At 39.3% G+C, this 27,937-nt stretch overlaps 1 protein-coding gene across 2 annotated transcripts; it reads left to right on the plus strand.

Annotated features, from left to right (window-relative positions):
- Positions 1-933: 933 nt before the first annotated feature.
- Positions 934-27,937, plus strand: gng4 (guanine nucleotide binding protein (G protein), gamma 4). 2 transcript variants are annotated; one of them, XM_043679983.2, is made up of 3 exons: positions 934-1,245; positions 15,729-15,853; positions 27,247-27,937. In XM_043679983.2, exons 2-3 carry the CDS (start codon positions 15,767-15,769, stop codon positions 27,373-27,375), a joined length of 216 nt encoding a protein of 71 aa, XP_043535918.1. In that variant the 5' UTR covers positions 934-1,245; positions 15,729-15,766; the 3' UTR covers positions 27,376-27,937. The 2 variants fall into 2 exon arrangements, with proteins under 2 accessions (XP_043535918.1, XP_043535909.1); XM_043679974.2 differs by having other exon boundaries at positions 941-1,245; positions 15,750-15,853.

Raw genomic sequence — 27,937 nt, forward strand, 5'->3', positions numbered from 1 at the left:
GAAATGACGTCTAGACTACTCAGACCCCTTGGCATCGTGCTAACCCACAAACTCACCAACACACTAAAACAGCAGCTAATGAACTTGTAAGACTCTATACAGTTAACTTGAAAGATCCTATTCGACTAAGCAAAATACATTTCGAGTGTGAATTCCAGTGACGCTTGAGGAACAGTACCTTAGTTTTGGATTAGGCGCTATACAACTTTCCAACTCAATAAGTTCAACAATTCTGGTCCGTATGAATCTATGATTTCAGACGGTAAACTCTGCCTAAATTTTGTTTCCAGATTTTTTTTCCGGTTGTTTAAGAGTGAAGAACAGCTTCTGGCAGTCTTTCATCAGTGAACAAGGTTGAGAGTTTGGTTAAAAATAGAATTAGTATAGAGTACAGTGATAAGCAACAGCCAAGAGGGTTGGAGACCACAAACAATCTCAATGTGCTAAATGAACATTCCAAAATGGTCTAAGATGAGTGTTGGGGTTTCATTCAGGTGACGGTGTTGCTACAGCGTGGAGCAAGAGTCTCTAGACAATTTATGCTGATTTGAGTCCCACGTGGCTTGAGTTGTACAAACGAAGTGTTTGAATTCAATCCGCTTCCAAACAGACCAAGAGGACAGACCAGCCATGGTCATTTCTTTATCACACTTCATAGAGTGAAGGCAAAAACAGCCAGCTCACCTTAGAAAGGGGTAAAAGTATTCATTTTTTAAAAAAAAAGTCTTATATAATAATATAGATTATTTCAGACATGCAAAAAATAACTTGCAATTATCACTCAGATTATGTACAAAACCAGAAAAGCGAAATAATTGAGTGCAAGGACAGACATCTTTTCGCCCTCGCTGTGCGAGTTTCCCCCTTTCTTCTGACGCGTTTGGAACATCCTCAGATGCAGATTTCCCCTGTTAGACTCGTGAGAATCTTCCCCCTCATCACAAACTGACCGAGATTGGTCTTAAAATATCCTCAGAGGAGCCAATAAAATCACTGAGAGAAGACAACGCCGGACAGACGCTGTGTGTTTGCAGAGTAAAAGGGAGCAGCGTGTTGGTGTGTGTGTGTGTGAGAGAGAGAGAGAGAGAGAGATGTACTAATGACCGTGTCTCGCAGCAACTGAGTGAATGGATCACGGCGACCTGCACCGTTGATGCTTTTTGTTAAAGAACAACTGCTACTCTGGCACTTGGATTTCAGTGCGCGAAACGTCCGTGTGTGTAACTAGAACCTGCGAAATAACGGGTAAGCCTTAACTGAACAGGAGAACGAGTTACCCTAACATCTGTCTTTTCATTTGTTCATCTTCGGGCTCCTCGATCGCACTCTGCTCTTCATAAGGCTTCAACTGTTTTGTTTTTGGCCTGGCAATTAATTTAAATGTAGGAAGAAGCTGTTCCCAAAACCCTAGCTGAAATTCCTGCTTCATTTCGCCTCCCCCCATTTCATCTTTAACAATGATGCTGAAAAGCTGGTCATATGATTTCATTTTTTTTAAATGATCAACGAAAAGCTGAAGATTCCAGACAGATGTGGGCAGTTAGGGGTTAATAAGTGGAAGAAATCATCCACATGTAAACTAGATGTGGATAACGATAGAGCTGACAGGTCCTTCCGTCTGTGTTTCATCTCCTTGAGCAACTTGTGTCCCTGTATTCCCAGATGCCGGACCTCCTACTCAGCATTTGTCGCTACCTACCTCAGTATTACAATCATTTATTTCCAGTGATAGGTATAGTACACATGACAAGAATTCAATATTCTTTGGATATCTAGTGCTTGGTTGGAAGTGTTTTGGATAAATTTTGTGAGAAATGGCTCATAGCACTTCTCTGAGCCAGTGTCTGCATTAAGCAACCCCGGATCGCTCATAGCACAGGCCTCTGTCGGAACACAGCTGGCTCTCCCCTGCTTCAGCATCACTGTCAATCTGTCCATTCCCCACACTAACTTGAATTAATGGCTTCTCGGGGCAAGTTGCAGTATTTTTGAACCAGCTTAATGCTGCAGACTGATGATTCAGTGTTGTGAATCTGAACACCCCCCTCCCCCCCCCGAATGTTTAACCATGCCGAGTTCTTTAGTGATGCTGTTTTCCACATTAAAATGTTACATTTTAACATGTTGGATCTTGCCGCTGGCTGATCTTATCATTTTCATTACCTCCTCCCTCCCTTCCCTCAGATCCTATAAAATAACACTGCTCTAACCGAAGAAGTTTAAAGCATAAGAGACCATTTGGACCATGATGTCTGTTGACAGCAGTTAGCACTATCCAGTTACATTCCTTTGTTCTTCCAACAAGCCTGTTTTCACCCCTTTTTAGAATATTTTAAATATATGAAGGTTAAAACAATAAATCAAATAAAAATGATGAGTGGAAGCATGCCAGAGTAAAAGCATGAGATAGATACATAGAGTCATAGAGATGTACAGCACAGAAACAGACCCTTCGGTCCAACTCGTCCATGCCGACCAGATATGTCAACCCAATCAAGTCCCACCTGCCTGTACCTGGCCCATATCCCTCCAAACCCTTCCTATTCATATACCCATCCAGATGCCTTTTAAATGTTGCAATTGTACCAGCTTCCACCACTTCCTCTGGCAGCTCATTCCATACACGTACCACTCTCTACATTAAAAAGTTGCCCCTTAGATCCCCTTTTATACCTTTCCCCTCTCATCCTAAACCTATGCCTCTAGTTCTGGACTCCTCCATCCCAGGGAAAAGACTTGATCTATTTATCATATCCATGCCCCTCATGATTAGATTACCTACAATGTAGAAACAGACCCTTCGGCCCAACAAGTCCACACCGACCCTCCGAAGAGTAACCCACCCAGACCCATTTCCCTCTGACTAACACTATATGGGCAATTTAGCATGGCCAATTCATCTGACCGACACATCTTTGGATTGTGGGAGGAAACCAGAGCACCTGGAGGAAACCCACTCAGACAGTTGCCCGAGGCTGGAATCGAACCTGGGACCCTGGTGCTGTGAGGCAACAGTGCTAACCACTGAGCCACCGTGCCGCTAAATCCATGCCAATTATAAAACCAAACTAAACTAGTCCCATCTGCTTGTGTTTGGCCGATATCCCTCCAAACATTTCCTATGCATGGACTTATCCAAATGCCCTTTAAATGGATTCCTTGGGTGAAAAGATATTTGAGGTGACAGGACGTCTGGAGGACATTCTACAGAGTACAGTTGAGGCAGCTGATGGTATGGTATCTGTGGTACAGTGCATTGCTGTCACTAAATGTCTGTCATCATTCTTCATATATTTCAGCTCAAATTGTCTGAATATCTTTATGGAAACAATAGATAAACACATGAGCAAGAAAGGTGTATAAAGCTATGCTGGTATAGTGAGATGGAGATACTTATCTGGTGCATAAAGGCCAACGCAAACCAAGTGAGTTAAATGGCCTGTTTCTATGTTGTACATTCAGGATAATTCCTTCTAAAAACCACTGTGGACTAACTCCCTAATATCTCTAAATAGAGATAGTAATCTTCTGTGTTAAAACAAATTCTCCTGCCACTTCCCTTGCTCTTTTCAGTGATTTACTTAATTATCTTCCTCTCGATAGCCAAAATAGAAAAAATGTTTTCAGATTGAGTTATTGAATTTGAAGGAATTTGATATCCAATCTACTTTTCAAAAAAAAAAATCTGCTACCAGCTTTTCTCCTAATGAACATTTCACATTTCTCACTTATGGGCTTAGTGAATTTCAACTGTACCATTTACATTGAGAAAGGCATCTAAAACTTAATACAATATTCCACAACAATTGGGCATTTATATAGCTTGTCAAAAGTGTAAGATGAGCCAAGGCTCTTTATGCAAACATGATGACTAATTTGATAATGAGACAATTGAGGAAATGGATGTTAGGGCAGATGACCAAATACATGATCAAAGAGAGCTTTCCAGGAGCATCTCAACAGAATTGGAAACATTTTGGAAGGGAATTTCTGAAGTTGGGCTTAAGGTACAGCTGCCACCAATAGGAATTGGGGATGTGCAAAAGGTAGGAAAGTATGAACATGACATGGTGTGTGTCATGAGACTGGCAGCAGGGTTTTGAATCAGCAGACGTGTTTGGAGGGTGGAAGCTGACTGGGAAAGCATTGGGAGTGGAAATAACAAGGTCATTGACAAGGCTTTCAGAGTCAAACCGGTTGAATATCGGAAATTCCAAGGGTGGAAGTAAGCCAAGTTGGTAATAGAGTAGGTATGTGGTGGAAGCTCCATATAGGGTAACAAAAACACCAAAGATATGAATTGTCTATTTCAGCCTCAGAAGGCAGCTTAGAACAGTGATGTAATTGGTGGCTCAGAATCAAACATAGTGACTTCTGAGTGTGGCCTGACCAACATTTAGTACCAGTTTAACATGACATTTTGGTTTTTTTTGTACTCTTCTTCCCTATTTTCAACTATTGGGATTTGATTTTCTCATAATTAGCTTGTCTTCCTGCTTTTAGAGCATACCTGAAATCCCAAAGTTTTCTCTGCTCTTGTACATTAAATGATACTTTTACAGTGTTACATTTTCTCACATTTTGTGATGAAGAATGAATCACTCACATGTCTCTACATTAATTTTATACAGCATTTGTCCGAACACTCCAAGGTAATTCACTGCTGACTAAGCAATTTTAAAGTGTAGTCTCTGTTGTGTAGAAAATGTGGCAATTAATATGCACACAGCAAACCTCCATGGACAGTGTTATGGGGATGATTACATTATCTTGAGCAAAGAACAATACAGCACAGGAACAGACCCTTTGGCCCTCCAAGCCAGCAGCGACTTACTTTGCCCTTCCATACTAAAACTGTCTTCATTTACAGGATCCATATCACTCGATTCCCTTCCTATTTGTGAGTTCTTCCAGGTACTTCTTGAATGCTGAATCTGTTTTACCGAAACAATTTGAGGTATTAACATTGGCCGGACACTGGCTAGAACTCTCCAACCCACTTTTAAATGATTTCACGAAATTTTTTCATTTACCTTTGATAGTGCAGCACTTGAAATCAGAGTACTGACTCTGAAGTGAATCTGTTTCCAGCACAATCGAGGCTGATAACATAACAACTGCATTGGCCTGTACTCCACAGATACCTTTGCACACCTGATTTTGACTTTTTGTCTCATTTTATGGTATTTGTCAAATCTGAGCAAAATCTTCATTAAAAAATAGAGCAAAGGGAGTGCATAAATTGGATCGCCGATGAATCAGGAAATAGTTTGCAAACCCAATAGCCAGAATGCTCCTAATCTGTTTGCAGTCATCTATCTGCCATTCAATGGGTAATTCAGGAAAACAGTTTATTCCAAGGGGAAGGTTAAACTTGCTACCAAAATTGGTTGAGGCAAAGCTGGATAAGTACATGAGGGAGAAAAGAAGGATATGCTGAGAGGGTTATATTAAGTAGGATGTGAAGAAAATCATGCAGGTCATAATCTGTACCATTAAATTTCATTTATTAATGGAATTGTGGGTGTCATTAGTTTTTATGCCTAGCCCTGGAGAAGGTGATGATAATCCAACTCTAAAACCACAGCAATTCCTCTGGTGAATTCATTCCTATAGTGCAGTTTGGTTGAGAGTGACCCAGCAGCAAAGAGGGATCGGCAATTATATTTCCAAATCAGGATGGTAAGTGACTTGGAAGGGAACTTATAGGTGATCGTGGTTCAATGTGCTTGCTGCCCATCTTCTAGGCTGTAGAAATCTCCGATTTGGAAAGTATTAAAGAAACCTTGAGGACGTGCTTCACAGTCACAATGCTTGTTGCTAAGGGAGTGAATGCTTTATAGTAGTGGTTGGAGTGTGAATTAAGCAGGCTGCTTTGTCATGAATGGTGTTGCATATGAACATACAAAGTAGTAGGCCATTTGGCCCCTGAGTTGTTGATAAAGTTATGACTGATCTAATTGTGGCCTCCACTTTCCTTTCTACTTGCTATACACTTTGACATATTGTCAGCCAAGAAATAACCTACCTCTGCTTTAACAATATTCTAAGACCCTGGCTCCACCTTCTCTCGGAAAGGGAGTTTGAGGTTTTTGACCCTGTGAAAAAGATTCGCCTTCCTTTCACCTTAAGTGGAACATCGCCTTATTTTTAAACTATACCTTTTTTTTCAGTGCCCTCCCACAAGGGGAAATATCATTTTGATCCAGGCTCAGGATCTTTTGATTCAGTAAGATACTACTTAATCTTCTACATGTCAATCAACATCAACTCTGCATGTTCAATCTTTTCTCCTAAGACAGCCCTTACTAGGACTCCACTCAGTGAATCTTTTCTGCACTGCTTCTCACACAGTTTCATGCTTTCATAAATAATCAAAATTTGTACACAGTAGTTCAGATGTGGTCTCACCAATCCCCTGTTAAACTTTGGCAAAATCTCCTTGCAATAAACAACATGCCATCTTTCTCCTTAATCACTTGCTGTACCTGGAAGTTAAATGTGATTCCTGTACCAGGACACTTGCATCACACTGTATCATGGAATTCTGCAATCTGTCATTTAAATAAATGCACTGCTTTTCTATTCTTACTGACCGGGTGGAAAAGTTTCACATTCTCCCACAATAAATTACATTTGCCAAATTTGTACCCATTCAATTTATCTACATGCTTTTATCCTCCTTGAAAACTTACTATTTAATCCATGTCATCAGCAAATTTAGCTAGAATACTCAATCCCTTAACTATTTACAATTAATATCAATAAGCATCTTTAATGGTTTTGGCAATACACTCATACAGGCAAGGGAAGAGTATTAACTCCATCACACTGTTGACCTATGCCTTATAGATGGTGGAATGGCTCTAGAAAGTTATGAGATAAGGTCACTGTGCAGAATTACCTGGTCTTCTAGCTACAATATGTGTGTGGTTGGACCCCAACCGTATCGCTGTTTAGTTTAGGACCAATAGTTACGTTCAGCATGTTAATTAGGAGATTTAATTATGGTAATTACAGAGCTGTTACTGAGCAGAAAAAGGCCACTCAACCTATTGTCACCACTGGCTCTTTGAAAATTTTAGCATGGTGCCAATCCCTTGTTTATCCCTGTAATGTGCATTTTTTGTTGTTATTTCAATAATTATCTAATGCTGTCTTGAATGCCTCAACCACACTTGCCTCTACCACAATTCCAAGCAATGCATTCTATACCCTAACTACACACTGTTTTTAAAACAAGTTTTTTTTTCTCATTTTGCATTTGTTTCTTCTGCAAAACATTTTAAAACTGTGCTCTCTGATTCTTGATCTATTTACAAGTGTGAACAATTTCTCCATATACACACTGTTCAGAATTTAAAAAAATTCAACCAAATCTTTTTAGCCTTCTCTCTGATGAAAACAGTCCCAACCTTTTCAAGCATTACACATCAGAGTATCTTATCCCTAGAACCATTCTTACAAACCTGTTCTGCATTGTGTCCAATGTATTCAGATCATTCCTATAATGTGGTGCCAGAACTGTACACAGTACTCCAGCTGAGGTCTAATCAGTGTCTTATATAAATTCAATATAATCTCCCTACACTTGTACTCTATACTCCTATTCATGAAGCCTACAATACAGTACAGGTAATTGTTACAACACGTGTTTTGTCAATGTGATTAAACTGTAATGTGATTGACAAATTGGGGATACTGTTTCTACAGCATGAACTTTTAAAATGTGTTGCCTGTAGCATGATTACAGCAGCAATACTTTAAATGCTGTTTCTATACAGTGATTTTCTATAATATGGGGTTGCACAAGAATTCAACCATCACATTATAGAAAAACTGAGATTTATTAACGGCCCTCACAATCTGACCTGCTACCTTCAATAACATGTACATATAAACTTGGGTCTCTCAGTTCCTACATATCTTTCGGGATCATATCCTCTATTTTGTTTATCTGTCAACGGTCTTTGTGCCAAAGTGCATCACCTTGTGCTTCTGCATATTTGAACTTATTCTGCCATGTAATTGCCCACTCTACCAATATGTCAATGTCCTTTTGAAGTTCTACATTGTCCTACTCAAAATATATCAAAATATCAAAGTCATTAAGTCTTTGATACTTATTTCTTTTTTTCTTTGTCTTTTTCTTTTTTCTTCTTCTTTTCCTTTTTTTTTCTTTTCTTTTCCTTTTTTTCTTTTTCTTATCCCTCAGCTAATTTTGCATCAACATTGCTACTGTTCATTTTATTCCATGACCAATAACTCTCCTTACAAGTTTGTTGTTTGGAATTCTATCAAACCTTTGAAAGCCCATGCCCACCACATCATCAGCCTTTCCTCATTAACCATCTCCAATACCCCTTCAAGTAAACCCCAACTTAGTCAGACCTAATTTTCACTTTAAAAAAAATTCATGCTGGCTGTTCTGAAGCAATCTATATTTTTCCAAATAACTATAAATTCTATCCCAAAAAATTGTTTCTGGAAAGTTCCCTACCACCAAGTTAAACTGACTAGTCTGTAATTACTGGTTCAATCTTTTTCTTTTGAACACCAGTGTAATGCAGAAAGAGGAAATGGTTAGATTCACTTAGGTGGAAATTGTCATTCATTGGTATTGTGTGTTGGAAATGTTACTTGACATTTATCGTTAACATTGTACAGCTCTTGCTGCATGTGGGCAGGGACTGCTTCATTATTTGAGGTGCCATAAGTGGAACTGCATATTTCAAAATATCCTCAGTTCTGACTTTATGGTGGAGGAAGGAAATAAGGAAAATGGTTGGTCTTAGGAGTTCCTCACAGCAGTGTCCTATGTAATGTTTCAGGACTGAAATGACTGGCTTCTTCTTCCTTTGTGCCAGGCATGATTTTAAACCCAGGAGAATCTAACCCTATCCTGACCCCAATTTCCATTGGCTTCAGTTTTACAAAGTCTCCTTTTTGCCACATATGATTAAATGATGCCTTCTACAATGTCTCTGGAGATCCTGTTCCTTTGCCCATGTTTGGACTAAGACTGTAATGCTAACTGGAGCCTAGTGGTTCCAGAAGTTTCCAAAATGGCCATTGAGTAGATTTATTGTTGGGTAATCGTCACTTGATAGCACTGGTGATATCTTCCCTGAGTTTGCTGATAATTGAATGAAATGATATTAGCTGGATTTGATTTGTCCTGCGTTATGCAAATAGGATGCAGCTGGGCAACTTTCCACTTTTTGATTGAGTAGATGCCCATATTAAAGCTTTATTGCATTGGCTTTGCTGGAGGAAAGGTTAGTTCTAGAGCACAAGTCTTCAGTAATACAACAATGCTGAAAATGTGTTGCTGGAAAAGCGCAGCAGGTCAGGCAGCATCCAAGGAACAGGAGAATCGACGTTTCGGGCATAAGCCCTTCTTCCTGTCAAGTTAGGGCCCATAATCATTGCTGTGTTTCTCAGTTACATATGGAGTGATTCAGATTGATAGAAGATGGTGACCGAGGTTTCAGCCTTACCTTTTTCCTTTGCATGCTAGGCTGTGCCAATATTGAGGATGATTTATTAAGAATCTCTTCCTCCCAATAGTTGTTTATTTGATCACAATCATTCACAACTAGATGTTACTGGACTGCAAAGCTTTGATCTTGTGTGTTGAGTATAGGTTTGGTTAACTATGGTCAGCACATGCTTTTGCTATCTAGCATGTATATGGCCCCTGTGTGGTAATTTCTTCAGGTTAGCGTCTCACTTGTTTTGCTCCTGGCATGCTGTTCTACACTACATTTAAACAATGGCTGATCCCTGGTTTAATGATAGATTGAGGAATTTGCCAAATTTGAGGCTGCAAATTGTGGTTGAATATAATTCTGCTATTGCATCACTGATGCCTAATGTTGGGTTGCCAGATCAGTTCTGAATCTATCCTACCAATCACAGATGTAATGCCACAATGCATTCTATGCAATTCTAATTACCAGTAATAGAGATTATAATTTACCAGTAACAAAAATTATTTATTCCTGCATTAAAGAACTCTAAGTAAAATAAATCTGAGTTTTAATTTTTTTTGTGTTAAAGTTGGGATTAGTCCTGTTGTTTTGTATAGAACAAGAGGGAATTGCCCTCAAGCTGACGGCAGTAAGAAACCTCCATTCCAAAAAAACAGGATCCAATCAGAACTAATCTAAACCCACATCATCTGAAACCTTCTGGGCACCAGTGCTTGATGCACTGATAAAAGGTTATTTAAAAAGAATCAAAGCTAATGGCAGACTCCAGCAGTGCTACACGCCCAGCAAGTGATTCTTCCCCCTCACATGCTGCTCTTCCCTGTGGTGTTAATTGCATCTTCTGACTTTAACACAATTCAAGGCAGATGTTTCCTTTTGAACATTTCTGATGCCCGTTTTAAGCTGACAGTAATTGAGTCTGCAGATTCGATGATGTCCTGCAGGGGTTCTGAGGGGAACTGAGGAGCCTAGGAAAGGGCACATTCACATACAAAGCAATTTCTGTCTGCTCAAATCAGATTTGCCTTTTGTATATAGATAAAATCAGAAGTAGATATAAAATGTACATGCTGAAACACCAGGCCATTCAGCCCAAACGTCCACGACACTATCTATATTTCCTTCACGCAACAGAGAATCATTTGAATCCCTACAGTATAGAAACAGGCGCTTTGGCCCAACAAGTCCACACCAACCCTCTGAAGAGTAACCCCCACAGACCTGTTCCCTATCCGATATGTAACAATGAATAATGTACTTACCTACACATCCCTGAACACACTGGGCAATTTAGCATGGCCAATTCACCTAACCCTGCGGGAGGAAGCCGAGCACCTGGAGGAAACCCATGCAGACATGGTGAGAATGTGAAACTCCACAGACAGGCGCCTGAGGTTGGAATTGAACAAGGGACCCTGGTGCTGTGAGGCAGCAGTGCTAACCACTGAGCCACCATACCACCCTATCATCAATGGGTGTTATATTTTAAATACAACCAACAGATTAATGGCTGAATTAATTCAATAAGTTTAAGCTTACATACAAAAAGGCATTAAAGAGCAGCAGAGGAGGTGGCAATGACTGGAAATGCTTCTCTGCTGAAGCATGCAACTATTTTTACTTCTGTTGCCAGCCATTTTGACTGTGGAAAGGCTATTAAAAAAATTAAGGCCTGAAATTTGATTACATTTGGTTTGAAGTTCACTGCTATGGGATCTTTGATATAGTTCATGGTTGAGAGCTGCAGCTCCACAGTGAACACCTGTACACACATTCTGATGGGAGAAGAACCAGTTCAATGACTCTCATTTTCTTTATAGCCATCTCTAGAGAAAAATAGCATTCAAATATCATATTTCTGCAAGATGAGTCACATCAGTTAGTTGAATTTCTTGATTATGTTGTCAAAGTGAAAAATCTGTCCTACATCTGACCTGGACTTTGAAGACAAAAAGAAAGCAGATATTTCTGTGTTCCCTTCTCACATTGGGAGGTGTACAACCTCAACTTCGTTGCAGCACTGATAAGAAATAAAAGCAGGAGTAGGCCATTTGGTCTCTAGATCCTGCTCTACAATTCAACTAGACCATCATTGATGTACATCGATGCCTTTTTTTTTTGTTGCACTACTCCATATTCCTTGACACCTTTTAACATCTAGAAAGCTATGCATTTTTGTCTTGAACACTATCAATGACTGGCCTCCACAGCCCTCTTAAGGTAAAGAATTCTAAAGATACACCTTCCCATATCACTTAACTCCCTTTTAAATGAAAAACCCTCACTTTAGTGCTAAATGGCATACCTTTTATTATGAGACTGTCCTATCTTGGCAGGGAAAACATCCTTCCTGCATATACCTGTACCTAGTCAAGTCCTCTAAGAATTTGGGTATGCTTCAATTAGGTGACTTATAATTCTTCTAAATTCTGGAGAATATATGAGCCTAGTCTCCTCAATTTCTCCTTATTAGACAATCTTCGCATCCCAGGGATCAGTTTAGTGAACCTTTGTTGCATTCCCTCTATGGCAAGTAAATTTTCCTTGGGCAAAAAAAAATCCCAAAAATGTACAGAACACTCCAGGTGCTATCTCTCCAGGGTTCCTTACAATTGTAGAAAGACTTCTTTACTCCTTTACTTTAGAAATCTTCTTGTAACAAATGTCAATGTACCATTTGCCGCCTTGCTTGTTGCAGCTGCATGTTAGCTTTCAGTGACTTAGGAACAAGGTCACCCAGATTCCCTTACTTATCAACACTTCTTGCAATATCTCTCCAAGTAAGAGATACTCTGCATTTCTGACTTTTCTACTTAAGTGGATAATGTCACATTTTTGCACACACGTCACTTTTTTTATCCACTCATTTAACCTGAACAAATCTCCTTAATGCCTTTTTGTGTCTTCCTTACAAAATTCCTACCTAGTTTTGTGTCGTCAGCAAACTTGGAAATATTACATTTGGTCCCCACATCCAAAACATTGTGATTGGACTGTGATTAGCTAGGGCTCAAGCATCCTTGCAGTACATCACTAGTCATAGCTTACCAACCTGAGAATGACCATCTATTCCTACTGTCTGTCTTCTCCCTGCTAACGAATTCTCAATCCATACCAGGATATTTCACTATCCATGTGTTCTAAAATCACTTACTCATGTTTCATGTGGGACATTAACAAAACTCTTCTGCAAATCAAATATATTGCCTCTACTGATTTTCCCTCATCAGTTCTGCTAGTTATATTCTCAAAGTCAGTTGGTCGAACATGATTTCACTTTCATAACTTCATGTTGGTCGCTGCATAATCCTGCTATTGCTTCAAAAGGTTCCAGTTGTCACATCCTTAGTCATAGATTCTAGCATTAAGCTTGCTATTGATGGGAGGCTAAAAGGTCTGAAGACCCCTGTTATTTATCGCCCTCCCCCTCCATTTTTTTAAAATTTAAATTGGGAGGTTACATTTGCTACTTTCCAAACCATAGGAACAATTTTGGAATTTGAACGATGAACAACATATATAATTCTGAAAAATGTGTTGCTGGAAAAGCGCAGCATATATATAATTCTACAGCCACTTCTTTCCACACTCTCTGATGTAGATCATCAGGTCCAGGGGATTTATCAAGTTTCAGTCCCACTAATTTCTTCAGTACTTTTTTACAAATACTTTTTTTTTTCAGTTCTCTTGTATTCCAGGGAGGTTATTTTAACTTGCACATTAAAGAAAGTTGTGTCTTTAGTTCTTTGACAGAGTTGCTGGTGTTTCCTCTTGTTGGAGAATAAAAATAGTAGGAGTTAGTTTTTTAAAAATCAGATCTCTTATTCAAATCCGATTAGGCAAAGCTTTTTCTGAGGGTCATGGGAACTCTTCTCCTGAAAATATGATGGAAGCATAGCCCTTGAATATATTTAAGGCATTGGGAGGTAAATTCCTATTAAGCAACGGGGTGAAACATTGTCAAGGATAGGTGGGAAGATGGATATGAGGTCATAATCAGACCAGCTATGATCTTATTGAATGGTGGATCAAGTTTGAGGGACCGAATGGCCTACTCCTGCTTCTAGTTCACATGTTCATATTATTCTGATTAGAGTTCCTTACTACTTTTTTATTGCTTTCACAACCTCTAGCCTTATTTGCTGGCACGTACTTACATTCTGTCCATTCCTGACACATCAAACAATGAACCGTTTTCTTACTTTATTTGTCATCCTGTCTTGTTTTTTCTCACTCACTCACTCGCTCAAATTTATTATATCTATTTTCACTTGGTCCCTTTTCTCTGAGTTTTGCCATAGTCATGTAACTACCAGCCTAGTTCTATGACTCTCCTCAACACTAGCCCTATCACAGTTCAGATAAAGAACTAGTGCAGTTCCTGCCGTCCCCATTACTCTTGCCAGTCATTCAAGCATCAAACTGCCAATCTTTGAGCCATGCATTTAATTCTCTCATGTAGTATTTTTAATCAACCTGTCCAGAGAGAGATGTTATGAGTGGCCTCTACAGCAGGTGAGATCTGAACCAGCACCTCCTCGTTCAACAGTAGACACACAACAACTGCAGCTCAATAGCCTCCATTCTTTCATCTTCTTTACTTGACTCCAGTTTACTCGTGGCTCAGGTAATAATGCGGAGATCTATTGCTTCTGAGATTTTGTTATCTCAATTTAGTCCCCAGCTTTGCATACTTTCTAAGCAGAACCTCTTTTTCCTAGTCCTATGTACATCATTGGTACCTACAATGGAGTACAACAACTGGATTCTAGTCCTTCCACTGTATGTTCCTCCCAAGCCCAGAGCAGACAACCCAAACCCTGGCATTAAGCAGGTAGAACTACCTTCTGGATTCTTGTTCTCAGTTACAAAGAACTGTGTTTATCTCCCTGATTATACTGTTCCCTAATATCACTATATTTGAATTAACTCCCTCTGAATGGTTTCCAGAGCTATGGCCAGTTCTTTAATTCACCTTGCAGCCCCTGCTTTCATCCACGTAAGCTGCAAGAAATTTGAACTGTGGTCAAATGAAAGAGGCCTTTCAGCCCATTGTCTGTGTTTGCTCTTTTTCCAAGAAATCCAAATCTAGTCTTAAACACTTTGTCCAGCACCTTGCTGTTCTTCATTTTTAAATATCTATCCACCTTTCCCTTCCAAAATGCGATGGTCTCTGTCACAAACATTCTGTGAAGTAAAGCACTCTTGCTCCAACCTTCCTGGATCCAAACAATTTCCTGTTACCCAAGCCTAAGAAAATAATCTTCCACAATGCATCCTTGATCCAATATGACTTGTATGTAAAACCGTGAACTAAATCCTCATTTGTAAAACTCACAGCACAGTCTTAGTATTAAATGAGATTCTGCGATTGGACAACACTTGCTGGATAATCCCAAATGTACAAGGATTATCATAGAATCCCTACAGTGTGGAAACAGGCCATCATGACCAACAAGTCCACACTGACCCTCCGAAGAGTATCCCACCCAGACCCATTCCCTATAACTCTATATTTCCCCTGACTAATGCACCTAGCCTACACATCCCTGTAAACGATGGGCAATTTTGCATGGCCAATTCCCCTTACCTGCATATCTTTGGACTGCAGATGGAAACTGGATGACTTTAAGGAAACCCACACAGACACTGGGAGAATGTGCCAGCTCCACACAGACAGTCACCCGAGGCTGGAATTGAACTCTGGTTCCTGTGAGGCAGTAGTGCTAACCACCAAGCCACTGTGCTGACAACAAATTTAGGATTGTCAGTCAGTGTAGTACACTTGTGTATACTAGAAGCTATATTATGTAGACAGCATGTTTAGGTACTGCACCTGTTTCTACTTGACCAAATAGGTGACAGATGCTCACTGGTTCATTTCTCACCATAATACCCTGACCAATCGGTCAACCTGCCTAGTTCAAAAATTAAACAAAGTTTGGCTGATAAGTGTAAGTCAGCATTAATCTGTGCCTTCTCCATGGCAATACATTTGTCTGTCAATCAGAGTCAACTTGCTCTGTCCTTTATCATGCAGCATAAATGTTGCTTTTCCCCTTTATTCTTGCAAAACAATATGATAAGTGCAAGACAAAGCAGTAAAATGGCATTTTTCAGCAATATTCAAGTTCTGTGCTACTAAATAATAACAATATTCATTTTCATAAGCTATTATCTGAGGGATTGCAATTTAGATTGACATCTCAATACTTTACATCCCTTGAACTTCAGGACATGTGATTTCATTTGAAGGTTTACAGTGACAGGAAATGTCGAACAACAGCACAACCAGTATTTCTCAGGCCAGAAAAGCGGTAGAACAGCTGAAGATGGAAGCCTGCATGGAAAGAATGAAGGTAAGTGGTACTTCCTGAAGATTCGTAATTGGAAAATTTTATTAAGGTGACAGTACTGAGGCCTTTTGAAAGAAAAAGAGAGCATCACCCTTATTTTATTTGCTTTACAACAATGAAATGTGGGATGATTATACCAGAGTTGATTGCAAAGATATTCCTGAAGGCATAGCCACTAAAACTGGTAAATTACAGTGGTCTTACTTTCTTCAAAATGAAGTTTCAGTATGATTTAGTATGTTCATTTCTAAATATTACTACTTTAACTTTTGTTTCACTTCTGGGAATCAAGATTAAAAGCTTTTTCTTCACTTGCAAAACCTACCAGGCCTTTTCTGTTCCGTGTGATCACGTCCAACCACAGAACTAGGGTGAAGATTGGATTATACCGAAGGGGAGTACCAGGTGGTGCAAACCATGAAAAGTGTGATCTCCTGGACTAATCTTTGTCACCTAGACTTTGAAGAGGAAGGTTTCAGACTTGTTGCTCATAATTGCCTGGAGTTTCTGAACTGCTTTTTCACTGCTCTCAGTAGAAAATGGAAACTGGAGTGGACCATTCAGTCTATCAAGCCCACTCTATCATTCAACATGATCATGTCTGTTTCACTAGCTTGACACCATGCTCCTGTTCTTTACCATTCCCCTTGACACATTTAATCTCTTGAAATCTTATCTGATTCTTTTTCAAACATGTTCAGTGACTTCACCTCCACAGCCTTCAGTGGTAGAGAATTCCACTTCTTGTCACTTTGTGAATGAAAAAAACCTTCCTCACTGCAGTCTGCAATGGCCTACCCCATATGCTGATACAGTGATGCCTTGTTCTGGACTGCCCAGACAGGGGAAATATTCCCGCATTCAATGTGTCTAGCTGCATCAAAATTTTATTTGTTTCGATTAGATGCCCCCTCACTTTTTCTAAACTTCAGTGAATACAAGACCAGTTAACTCAATCTCTTGTCCATTGACAATTCTGCCAGGCCAGATATCAACATGGTGAATGTTTGCTGCACCTTTCTTTATGGCTATTATAATATTTTCTTGGGTAAGGAGACCAAATCTGCACATTTTACGATAGATGTGGTTTCACCAAGGCCCTATACAGCTGCAGTCAGACTGGCTCTTATACTCAACCCTCTTGCAACATACCATTTGCCTTCCCAATTGCATGCTGCACTTACACTGGTCACCAAAAGCAAACATGCAAAAGGACTCCCAGAAAGGTCTTTTGTGGCATAATGGTAGTTTTCCTACCTGTTTTAAGTCAAAAGGCCCAGATTCAAGTCCCCCTCCTCCAGAGGTCTCTCATAACACATCTGAACAGATTGTTTAGAAATACCCGTGAAGACAGTGAGGTCCCTGTATACATCAACCTTTCCCACACGATTACTATTTAAATAATACTGTGGTTCTGTTTCTCTTGTCAAAGTGAACAACCTTTTTTTAACAATCAACATTTTGTTGTATGCTGTGCATTTGCTTGGTCACTCAACATTCTAAATCACCTTGAAGACACTTTTATATTCTTCTCACCACTCTCCATCCCATCTAATTCCAGAACAGTTCTGGCAGATAGGAGGATGGAATGCCAGCAGATTATTTTTTTTAAAAAAACAGAAGAAAATAGGCAATTACAGACTGGTTAGCTTAACATCAAAAGTGGGGAAAATGCTGATTCTATTATAAAGTATGTCATAACAGGACACTGAATTGGCAAAGTCTTGTAGGTGTTTTCTATGTGGATTTATGAAAGAGAAACCATGTCTGAGAAACCTGTAGTTTCTTGGAGGATGTAACTAGTAAAATAGCTAAAGGAAAACTAGTATCATCAGCAAACTTGAAAATATTCCATTTGATTCCCTTATCCAAATTATTGAGCAATATTGGGGATCAGTGCTTGATCCCTGCAGGACCCCACTTATTGCTGCCTTTTACTCCAAGGAAGACTTCCTTATTCTTAATTTCTGTTTCTTGTCTGTGAATCAATTTTGAATCCATGCCAACATATTATCATCAATCACTTGTGCTTTGATTTTGTAAACTAATCTCCCCTCTGGATCTTCAAAGGTTTTCTGAAATCCAAAAACACCACGTCTACTAGTTTTCCTTGAGCTATTTTACGAGTTGTATCCTCCAGGAAACTACAGGCTTCTCAGACATGGTTCCTCTTTCATTAATCCACATTGAATTTGCAAAATCTTGTTGGTGTTTTCTGTGTCCTGTTATGACATACTTTATAATAGAATCAGCATTTTTCCCACTTTTGATGTTAAGCTAACCAGTCTGTAATTGTCTATTTTCTCTCCTTTTTTTAAATAAAATCTGGTGGCATTCCATCCTCCTATCTGCCAGAACTGTTCTGGAATCTTATAGAATTCTTGAAGATGACACTCAGTACAACCGTTACTCCACTTCTTCAGTACCACAGAATGTAGATGATCACATTGGGAATTTTATCAGCTTTCAGACCCATTAATTTCTCTTTTTTTTTAACCAATTTTAATTTCCTTCAATTCCTCCTTCCCAGTAGATTATTCCTCCCTCCTGCCTCCCCCCAAGACTCCTCCTACTGTGGGAATAGGTATTTTCTTGACACGTGACACATGACACGTAAAAGAATGAATAGAGAAAGATTAGGGCCAATCAAGCATAATAGTGGGAAGTTGAGTGGAATCTGAGGAGATGGCGAAGCGTGACATGAATATTTTTCATTAGTATTCACACTGGAAAAAGACCATACTGTCAAGGAGAATACTGAGGTACAGGCTACTAGACTAGATGGAATTGAGGCTCACAAGAAGGAGGTGTGAGCAATTCTGGAAAGTGTGAAAATGGATAAGTCCCCTGGGCCAGATGGGATTTATCCTAGGATTCTCTGGGAAGCCAGGGAGGAGATTGCAAAGCCTTTGGTTTTGATCTTCATGTTGTCATTATCTACAGGAATAGTGCCAGAAGACTGAAGGATAGGAAATGTTGTCCCCTTGTTCAAGAAGGGGAGTAGAAACAACCCTGGTAATTATAGACCAGTGAGCCTTACTTCAGTTGTGGGTAAAGAGTTGGAAAAGGTTATAAGAGAGAGGATTTATAATCATCTCGATAGGAATAAGTTGATTAGGGATAGTCAACACTGCATTTGTGAAAGGTAGGTTGTGCCTCACAAACCTTTATTGAGTTCTTTGAGTTGATCACTAAACAGGTGAATGAGGGTAAAGCGGTTGATGTGGTGTATATGGATTTCAGTAAGGTGTTTGATAAGGTTGCCCATGGTAGGCTATTGCACAAAATATGGAGGCATGGGATTGAGGGTGATTTAGTAGTTTGGATCAGAAATTGGCTAGCTGAAAGAAGAGAGGGTGGTGTTTGATGGGAAATGTTCATCCTGGAGTTCAGTTATTAGTGGCATACCACAAGGATCTGTTTTTGGGCCACTGCTGTTTGTCATTTTTATAAATGACCTGGATGAGGGTGAAGATGGATGGGTAAGTTTTTGGATGACACGAAGGTCGGTGGAGTTGTGGATGGTGCTGGAGGCTGTTGCAGAGGGACACCGATAAGCTGGGCTAAGAGGTGGCAACTGAAGTTTAATGTGGAAAAGTGTGAGGTGATCCACTTTGGAAGGAGCAACAGGAATAGATAGTACTGGGCTAATGGTAAGATTCTTGGTAGTGTGGATGAGCAGAGAGATCTGTGTCCATGTACATAGATTCCTGAAAGTTGTCACCCAGGTTGATAGGGTTGTTAAGAAGGCATGTGGTGTGTTAGCTTTTATTGGTAGAGGGATTGAGTTTCGGAGCCACAAGGTCATGCTGCAGCTGTACAAAACTCTGGTGCAGCCGCACTTAGAATATTGCATACAGTTCTGGTCACCGCATTATAGCAAGAATGTGGAAGCTTTGGAAAGGGTTCAGATGAGATTTACTAGGATGTTGTCTGGTATGAAGAGAAGATCTTGTGAGGAAAGGCTGAGGGACTTGAGGCTGTTTTTGTTAGAGAGAAGAAGGATGCGAGGTGACTTAATTGAAACATACAAGATAATCAGAGTTAAAAATCACAACACCAGGTGTGCTTCCAATTAAACCTGTTAGACTATAACCTGGTGTTGTGATTGTTAACTTTGGACACCCCAGTCCAACACCGGCATCTCTAAATCAAGATAATCAGAGGGTTAGATAGAGTGGACAGTAAGAGCCTTTTTCCTCAGATGGTGAAGGCTAACACAAGGGGACATATCTATCACCCCTCAACTTAAAGCTATAGGACAGATGTCAGAGGTAGTTTTTTACACACAAAGTTGTAGTAGCCTGCAACAGTTGTAGACTCTCCAACTTTAAGGGCATTTAAATCGTCAGTGGATAGACCTATGGATGATAATGGAATAGTGTAGGATAGATAGGCTTCGGATTGCACCGTCCTGTGGAACCAATGTTGAGGACTGAAGGGCCTATATTGTGCTGTAATGTTCTATGTTTTTTTTTAGATTAGATTAGATTAGATTACTTGGTGTGGAAACAGGCCCTTCGGCCCAACAAGTCCACACTGACCCTCTGAAGAGAGACCCTCCGAAGAGAAACCCACCCAGACCCATTCCCCTATGTTTACCCCTTCACCTAACACTACGGGCAATTTAGCATGGCCAATTCACCTAACCTGCACATTTTTGGACTGTGGGAGGAAACCCACACAGGCACAGGAAGAATGTGCAAACTCCACACAGACAGTTACTTGTTAATATCAGTTTGGACAGGCTGCTTGGAATAGCTAGTCTTTTCCTTTTTGACATTTTTTTTTGCATGTTAAGATGTACCTACACAAATCTTCCATATATGCACCTTAATTCTTGCTTCTCCATCAGCAGTTTAGATTCTCCTTTTTATTATATTGCACCCACCTATCCCAATCTTGCCCACTGATATCTCTTTCTTTTATCACCTCCTTCCAATTTTCAGAAGTGTGTCAAGTACACATTGCACCCTTCTTCTGCATCCTCCACTTCCTACCTAGAGCATAGTGTCTATAAAATGAGTTCTAACTTAGAGTAAGGAGTTGTTAATATTATGAATTACCAGTTAAAGCTCTTTTTGGCCAAGGGTAAACATTAACAGAGGCTGATATCAATGTATTCCTGAAAATTTCATCACACAGCTTTCTCTCTTCAACTGCCCTCTTAAGTCTATTTGCCCTTTTCATCTCCAGTAACTCCACAACCAAACGAAATCATATTCGACGGAAAATGGAAAGCAACTTTTTTGGAGATCCATATTAGCTTTCTCCTTTTCATTCTGTATCGAACAGGTTAATGTTTAACTACAGGAAATCGTGGAGGGTTGGCAACTCAACACAGGTAAAGAGGAAGAAAAACTAGATTGCAAAGCAGAGGAGTTCCAGTGACTCATACAGTTCTTTCCATGTCTCATTTGGATGGTAATGACACAGCATTTAATGATACATTACTGTACTCATTAACACTATATATCTTACACTAAGCTATGGTTGAATGCAGACATTTTAATATAACGGTACACCCACCAAGCACTGAACAGTGAGAGAAAATAATTTCAAAAAACTGAAACTGCTTCAGCACACTTTTCTTTGCCTCATTAACCTGCCCTGGTTGTTTGAAAACTACTGTCTTTTAGATCTTATGGCTAAATAGAGATTATACAGCCAGTGGTTGACTCTACAATTTTGAAACTCGCCAAAAAGAGCAGTAAACATCTTAATTAATGCTTTCACACTGCCAGAATTCTACATTGCCTGTGATAGTTTTTTACTTGCATGTTTGACACATCCTTCGATGCTCTAGCTGCGTTTGATTTGCTCTCATTAGGTGTTGACAGACTCTTATTAAAAGATGACAATAGGGATCAGAACAAATAGGCACTTCAAATATATAACACACAAAGCTGCATCTTTTCAGGGAAATGATGGTTTTGATAAGAAGGTTTTCCTACTCTCTCAGAAGCTTCCAGCATAATTATAGAGAAGCTCCCAGGATTTCACACAGGCTTTTTAATTGACAATTCCTAATCTTTCCCAACTATAAGTATTCTGACAGTTCATCAACAAATCATATCTATCATACTCTTTTTTTTTTAATGCTGTAGTGAAAACAAAATGTTTGATTTTATGAATGATGCCCAACAAAATAACCAATTTTATCTGACAGTAACTCATCACCATCTTTTCAAGATAGGATGGACAATAAGTGCTGGTCCAACCAGTAGTGCCCACATCCTGTGAATGAACAAAAAAACCTGAGCTCTCATTGTGGCATTTTTTCAAACTGGCATTGATGTAGCAATGCCTGAAATGTAAAGTGCTTGCCCTTGTCCTTGTGTTCAAATCTATGCACAATGTTGCCTCTCCCCAGTTCTATGACTGCCTTAGTTCACTCCAACTTTCCAAGATTTTGCATGACCCTGATTTCCACAATTGGTATCCTTGCATTTGGCTACCCTACCAAGATACCCAAATTCTTGAATTCCTTTCCTAAATCCCTCTGTCTGACTCTCCTGTTTTGAGTCAGTGTGATGCTGGAAAAGCACAGCCAGTCAGGCAGTATCTGAAGAGCGGGTGAGTCGGCATTTCAAGCATAAGCCCTTCATCAGGAATGTGAAGAGATTATGCTCAAAGTTGACTCACCTGCTCCTCGGCTGCTGCCTGACTTGCTGTGCTTTTTCAGCACCACACCTTTTGACTCCGATCTGCAGTCCTCACTTTCTCTTGTTTTTGAAGCAATCTAAAGCTTTGTAAAAGCTTTTGGTCAGCTGTCCCAATATCTCCTTATTAGGTTTAATCTCGATTTGAATCTAACTATGTTTCTACGTAGCCATTTGATATGCTTTATTGCTTTAAAGGTACTCCATAACACAAGTTGTTTATCTTGCAAATCAGCAGTGATTCTTGACTTTCATAAATGGGGAATATATACATCTCTTATTGCTAAAAAAGATGCAGAAAGAATTGCCAGACTGTCCATGTTGTTTAGATTGCCTCATTGTGAACTATAAAAGTAAGAAAGTTATGCTAAATATAAATAAATTACTGGTCAGGCCCCCATTGGTGTACTGGATTCAATCTGGCAACACCACTTTATGGAGGTTGTCAAGGTCAAGGTGAAACCGTGGACTCTGTGTATTAACCAGGAATGAATTGTGCCCACTCTGATTTGAGAGACCGATGTCAGCTTTCTGCTAATATGTGCTCCCCTTGCTCCCATCAGGATTGGAAGGAGCTGATAATCACGGTTGCAGAAATGACTGATTCGGTCTTAGTGGCTTGTGTGTGGCTATAGATGAGCCCACATGACTGAACAGCCAAACATTGGTGAGAAAAGGAAGCATGCAGTGTGAGAAGCGTTCAGCCCTTCATCCCTTTCTTGGCACTTCGAAAGAGTTATCCAATTAGTTGCATTCTGTTTTAATCTTCCACAGCCGTGCAATTATTTCTCCTTTTTAATTGTATATCCATTCTTTTTTTTTAACATTATGACTACATTCTGCTTTCATCACCGTCAGGAATTATATTCCCAAATTTCACAATTTGATGTATAAATATTATATTTCTTCTCTACTCACCTGTATTTCTTTACTTGAGTCAAAGTGTGGCGCTGGAAAAGCACAGCCTGATGAAGAACTTACGCTCGAAACGTTGACTCTCCCACTCCTCAGATGCTGCCTGACTGGCTGTTCTTGTCCAGCGCCACACTTTTTGACTCTGACCTCCAGCATCTGCAGTCCTCACTTTCTCCTGTATTTCTTTTACCAACTACCTTGAATCTACATTCCCTTGTTAATGATTCTCTACTTTCTCAAAGATTCCTCAATTTTGAATACCTTTATTAGATTATCCCTTAAACTGCTTCAAGTAAAACAACTCCAGTTTCTCCATGTAACTGTATTCTCCCATTACTGGTTACCAAGGTGGTAAATTATCTTCTGCACCTTCTCCATGGCCGCCTTAAAGTGTGATGCTCAGATTGGACAAAATATGCTTGTTGAGATCTAATCAATAATTTATCAACATTCAGTATCACTTTCTTTCTTTTGTAATCCATGCCTCTATTTATAAATCTTAGGATCTCATATGATTTTTAACAGCCTTTTATACTTGTCCTGTCATCTTCAAAGAGGTATGTGAACTCCTAGGGTTCCATGTTCATGCACCCGTTTTAAAATTGTACAATTTTATTTGTATTGTCACTTTTTTTTTCCCCAAAATATATTACTTCACACTTCTCTCCATTAAATTTTATGGGCCCTGTATGTGTCCATTTAATCAGTCTATGCCCTCCTGAAATTTGTTACTATCTGCTTCACTGGATCTCTACTACTGTTTTGTGTGAAGATGTGCTTTTTGATAACACCCTTGATAGCCTGGCTTCAAATTTAAGTTTGTGCCCCCTGTTATGGATTTTCCATCAGAGAGATCAGTTCCTATCAAATCCTATTATGCTCCAAACATTCATTATGATCACTTTGAAATGCAAGGGAATGCAGCCAAATGGCAACCTGTTCTCATAGTTTAACCTTTGAGTATTGTTCTAGTTACATAAACACTGACTGCAACCTCTCAACTTATCTCCCCTCTGTTGGTGATTCAATGCATATCCACACTGCACACTTAGGAGAATTACTAAGAGCACTAAAGGCATAGAATGTAATGTCTCTCGTTGGATTTCTTCAACATTCGTAAACAAGAGCGGCTCAGCAGCACCACTACTGCCTGTACTAGTTGAATCCTTCAAGATTAGTAGTGAGTGAACTGATAAGAGGGAGAAAAACTACATGTCTCAACCTTAACAATCTAACTGTCACAGATGTATCTGTCCATGACAGTGATGATGGAAATGCCCATAAAATCTTGAAGACTTGAACAGTGAAGGCATCCTCAATTGTTTTGCAATGCATTACTTTTAAATGTGACAGATTTGGGACACATATAATGGCTTAAACATGGTATCCATGACACGTTATAGGCCATCAATAGCAGATTTGTATTAAAACAAAATCTGGAATTTCCTGATCCAGTATATCACTCACTTTACTGTTACCAATAAGCCAGGGGACCAACAGTGAATTAATGAGGAATATTGGAGAGCATACCAAGAGCAACATTATGCATGTCTAAAAATGAGAAGCCAACCTGATGACGCCATAACTTAGACTCACTTAGATGTGAAGTAGCAAAAACAGGCCCACAAAGATGCGAAGCAACATATTACAACAATGGTTAAGTGAGCCCTTTTAACCAGATCACTTCAAAGCTCTGCAGTGCTTCTATATTTGGTGAAGAATGGCAGAGGACAATTAACAGGAGAAAGGGATTGCACAAACATCCCCATCATAAATGTGTCAATCCAGCATAAGATGGGGATGAAGTGTTGCAACAGTTTTCAATTATAAGTGCCAAGTGGTTGATCCATCTTAACCTCTTCTTGAGTACCCTGCCATCACAATCAATTTGATTGCATGGTCAAGAAATCATTGAATGCCCAGGATACAGCAATGTTTACAGACCCTGACAATCTTCCGGCCTGCAGTATTAAAGATTGTGTGCTCCAGAACTAGCTTGGCTCCTAGCCAAACTACAATATACAGCTGCAATATTGGCATCAACCAGGCAATGTAGAAAGTTTCCCCTGTATGACTTGTTCACAAAATCAGACAAATGAAATCCAGCATCATAACTTGCTCATCGTGATGATTGATGTGAGATCAAGTCTTTTTTTTTAATGAAACTCCTGTTTGGCAAATTTGTTAGATTTTGTAGAGGATGTAATAATTAGGATACATATTTTTTTAAAAAACTGTAATCATAAAAACAAAAACAGAAATAGCTGGAGAAACTCAGAAGGTTTGGCAGCATCCCTAGAGAGAAAACACAGTCAACATTTCAAGTCAGAACCCTTCTCCAGCTATTTCTGTTTTTGTTTCAGATTCCCAGCATTCATAGTTCTTTTTTGGACCTATAATTGTAGTATACTTAGATCTCCAAAAAAACAATTAAGATGCCAAATTTTAATTTAGAAAATAAGGTCTCATGGAATTGAGGATGAGTAGAGGATCGGCTAATGATCAAGAAGTAGAAATAATTGAAGTATTTTCAGTTTGTCAGGCTGTGACTAGTGGAGCATTGCAAGGATCACAATTAATGCTCTTGATATTACAAATAAATTAATGACTATGATGAAAAAATGAAGAGTAACACCACTAAGTCTGCTGATGATACAAAGGTAGAAATGTAAGCTGCAAGAAAGACTTAGAGACTGCAAATAGATAAATAGGATGAGTGACTGGGTAACCAAATGGTAAATGGTGTATAACATAGCAAAGTATGAGGTTACTCAATTTGGTAATAACAATATAGAAAATCAGAATGTACTTTAAAAGGCACAATACTTCTAAATGTCGATGTTCAGAGGGATTTAAGCACACCTGAACAAGGCACACAAAGCTAACATGCACGGATAGCAAGGAATTAGAAAGGCAAATAGCATGTTAGCCTTGTTTGCAAGGGGACTGGAATACAAGAATAAGTTGCTACAACTATTTGGAGTTTTGATGAGACCATACCTGGAAGTACTATCAGGATGTTGTGGTCTCTGAGGAAGCTTATACTTGCCTAGGAGACATGATGGGTAAAGGTTTCCTAGATTGATTCCTGAAATGTGAGGATTGTCTGTGTTGATGTTGAATAAATTGGACCTTTTAAAGTTTTTTTTTAAAAAAGAGAGACTATCTTATTGAACCAAGCAAGAAACTGAACAATTGTTTAGGACTGATATGAAGTGAAATTTGTTATTCAAAGGATCATTAATCTTTCAAATATATCTGAGTTGTGGGTGTTCTAATTACTTAGAATCTGTTCACAGTAAACTACATCGGTCTGGAGTCACATGTAGGCTAGACCAAGTAAGGACAACAGATTTCCTTATATATAGAAAATTAGTGAGCCAGATAGGATTTTATGGCCATAAACAATGGTTGCATGTTACAATTAGGCCAGCTATCTATTGTAGGGTTTTTAAAAATTATTTTCAAATTTCACTATCTGTCATTGTGTGATTCAATCTGGTGTGCCCAGAATATTTGCCTGGGGTTCTGGATTGCTAGTCCACTAACATTACCACCACACCACCAACTCCTCTGGAATTCATTCATAGGAAGATGGGCATACCTTTACCAGACATACTGCAACAGTTTATGTTTTAATTAGGCAATTCTCAATGGCAATTAGGGATGAACAACAAACGCTGGCGTTGCCATCAAATGCTTAGATACAAAGAATGAATAAAACAAAAAAATGTTAAGAGCAGTTCAGCCAGAATATTCTCACTAATACATCACTCGGGCAAAACCATTCCTAACCCTGGTCTTTCTTTGACATTCTAGGTATCAAAGGCATCAGCTGAGCTGATGGCTTACTGTGATGCTCACCTTAGGGACGATCCACTCATCGCCCCACTGCCTGCTTCTGAAAACCCATTCAGGGAGAAGAAGTTCTTCTGCATCATCCTCTGATAGAGATCAGTTGGGTTTGGGGAGGACAGGGCATGGGATCTGGAGTGAAGCAAGAACCACTGTGTTTGAACAGAAGATCACAGGCTTTGGGATTGTCACATGTGCATGCTATAATTATTGCTCCAGTTCTAGGGGGATGAACCCTACTGAGTGTTTTATGTTTACTATAGTTGTGACAACACAGACTTGTTTCAATTGCACAATCACAAAGGATTTAAAAGTTACTTCACTTTTTAAAAAGAAACATAGGTATTTAGATGACTTTTTCTAACAAGAGCATTTCTTGTTTTGTATGTTAAATATAAAATGTTAAAAGCACAATTGCCTGGTGGCAGCAAGAATTAGTGGCTTTGGAGAGAAGTTATGCATGTCCATTCTATTTTTACAGATTATACAGTGGAGATTGAACAACAGTATTAAATGTGCATGGAAAGAGAAAAACGTAGACAAAGCACATGTTCAAAAACATTTACTATGATGCTGAACTATGATTTGGCAACAAATGTAATTTATTGAGGAAAAGAAATGCTCTTAAGGATAAATCTAATGTATTTCAACGAAA

This window comes from Chiloscyllium plagiosum, unplaced genomic scaffold (assembly GCF_037043375.1).
Source record: "Chiloscyllium plagiosum isolate Xiang-an unplaced genomic scaffold, Cpla_swu_hap1 HiC_scaffold_3, whole genome shotgun sequence".
NCBI classification, from domain to species: domain Eukaryota; kingdom Metazoa; phylum Chordata; class Chondrichthyes; order Orectolobiformes; family Hemiscylliidae; genus Chiloscyllium; species Chiloscyllium plagiosum.

Excerpts from the sequence above, each read along its gene's own strand:
- gng4 (XM_043679983.2), top strand. The coding sequence starts at position 15,767 with ATGTCGAACAACAGCACAACCAGTATTTCTCAGGCCAGAAAAGCGGTA. Across the intron at positions 15,854-27,246 it reads CCTGCATGGAAAGAATGAAG|GTATCAAAGGCATCAGCTGA; the intron begins GTAAGTGGTACT and ends TTGACATTCTAG.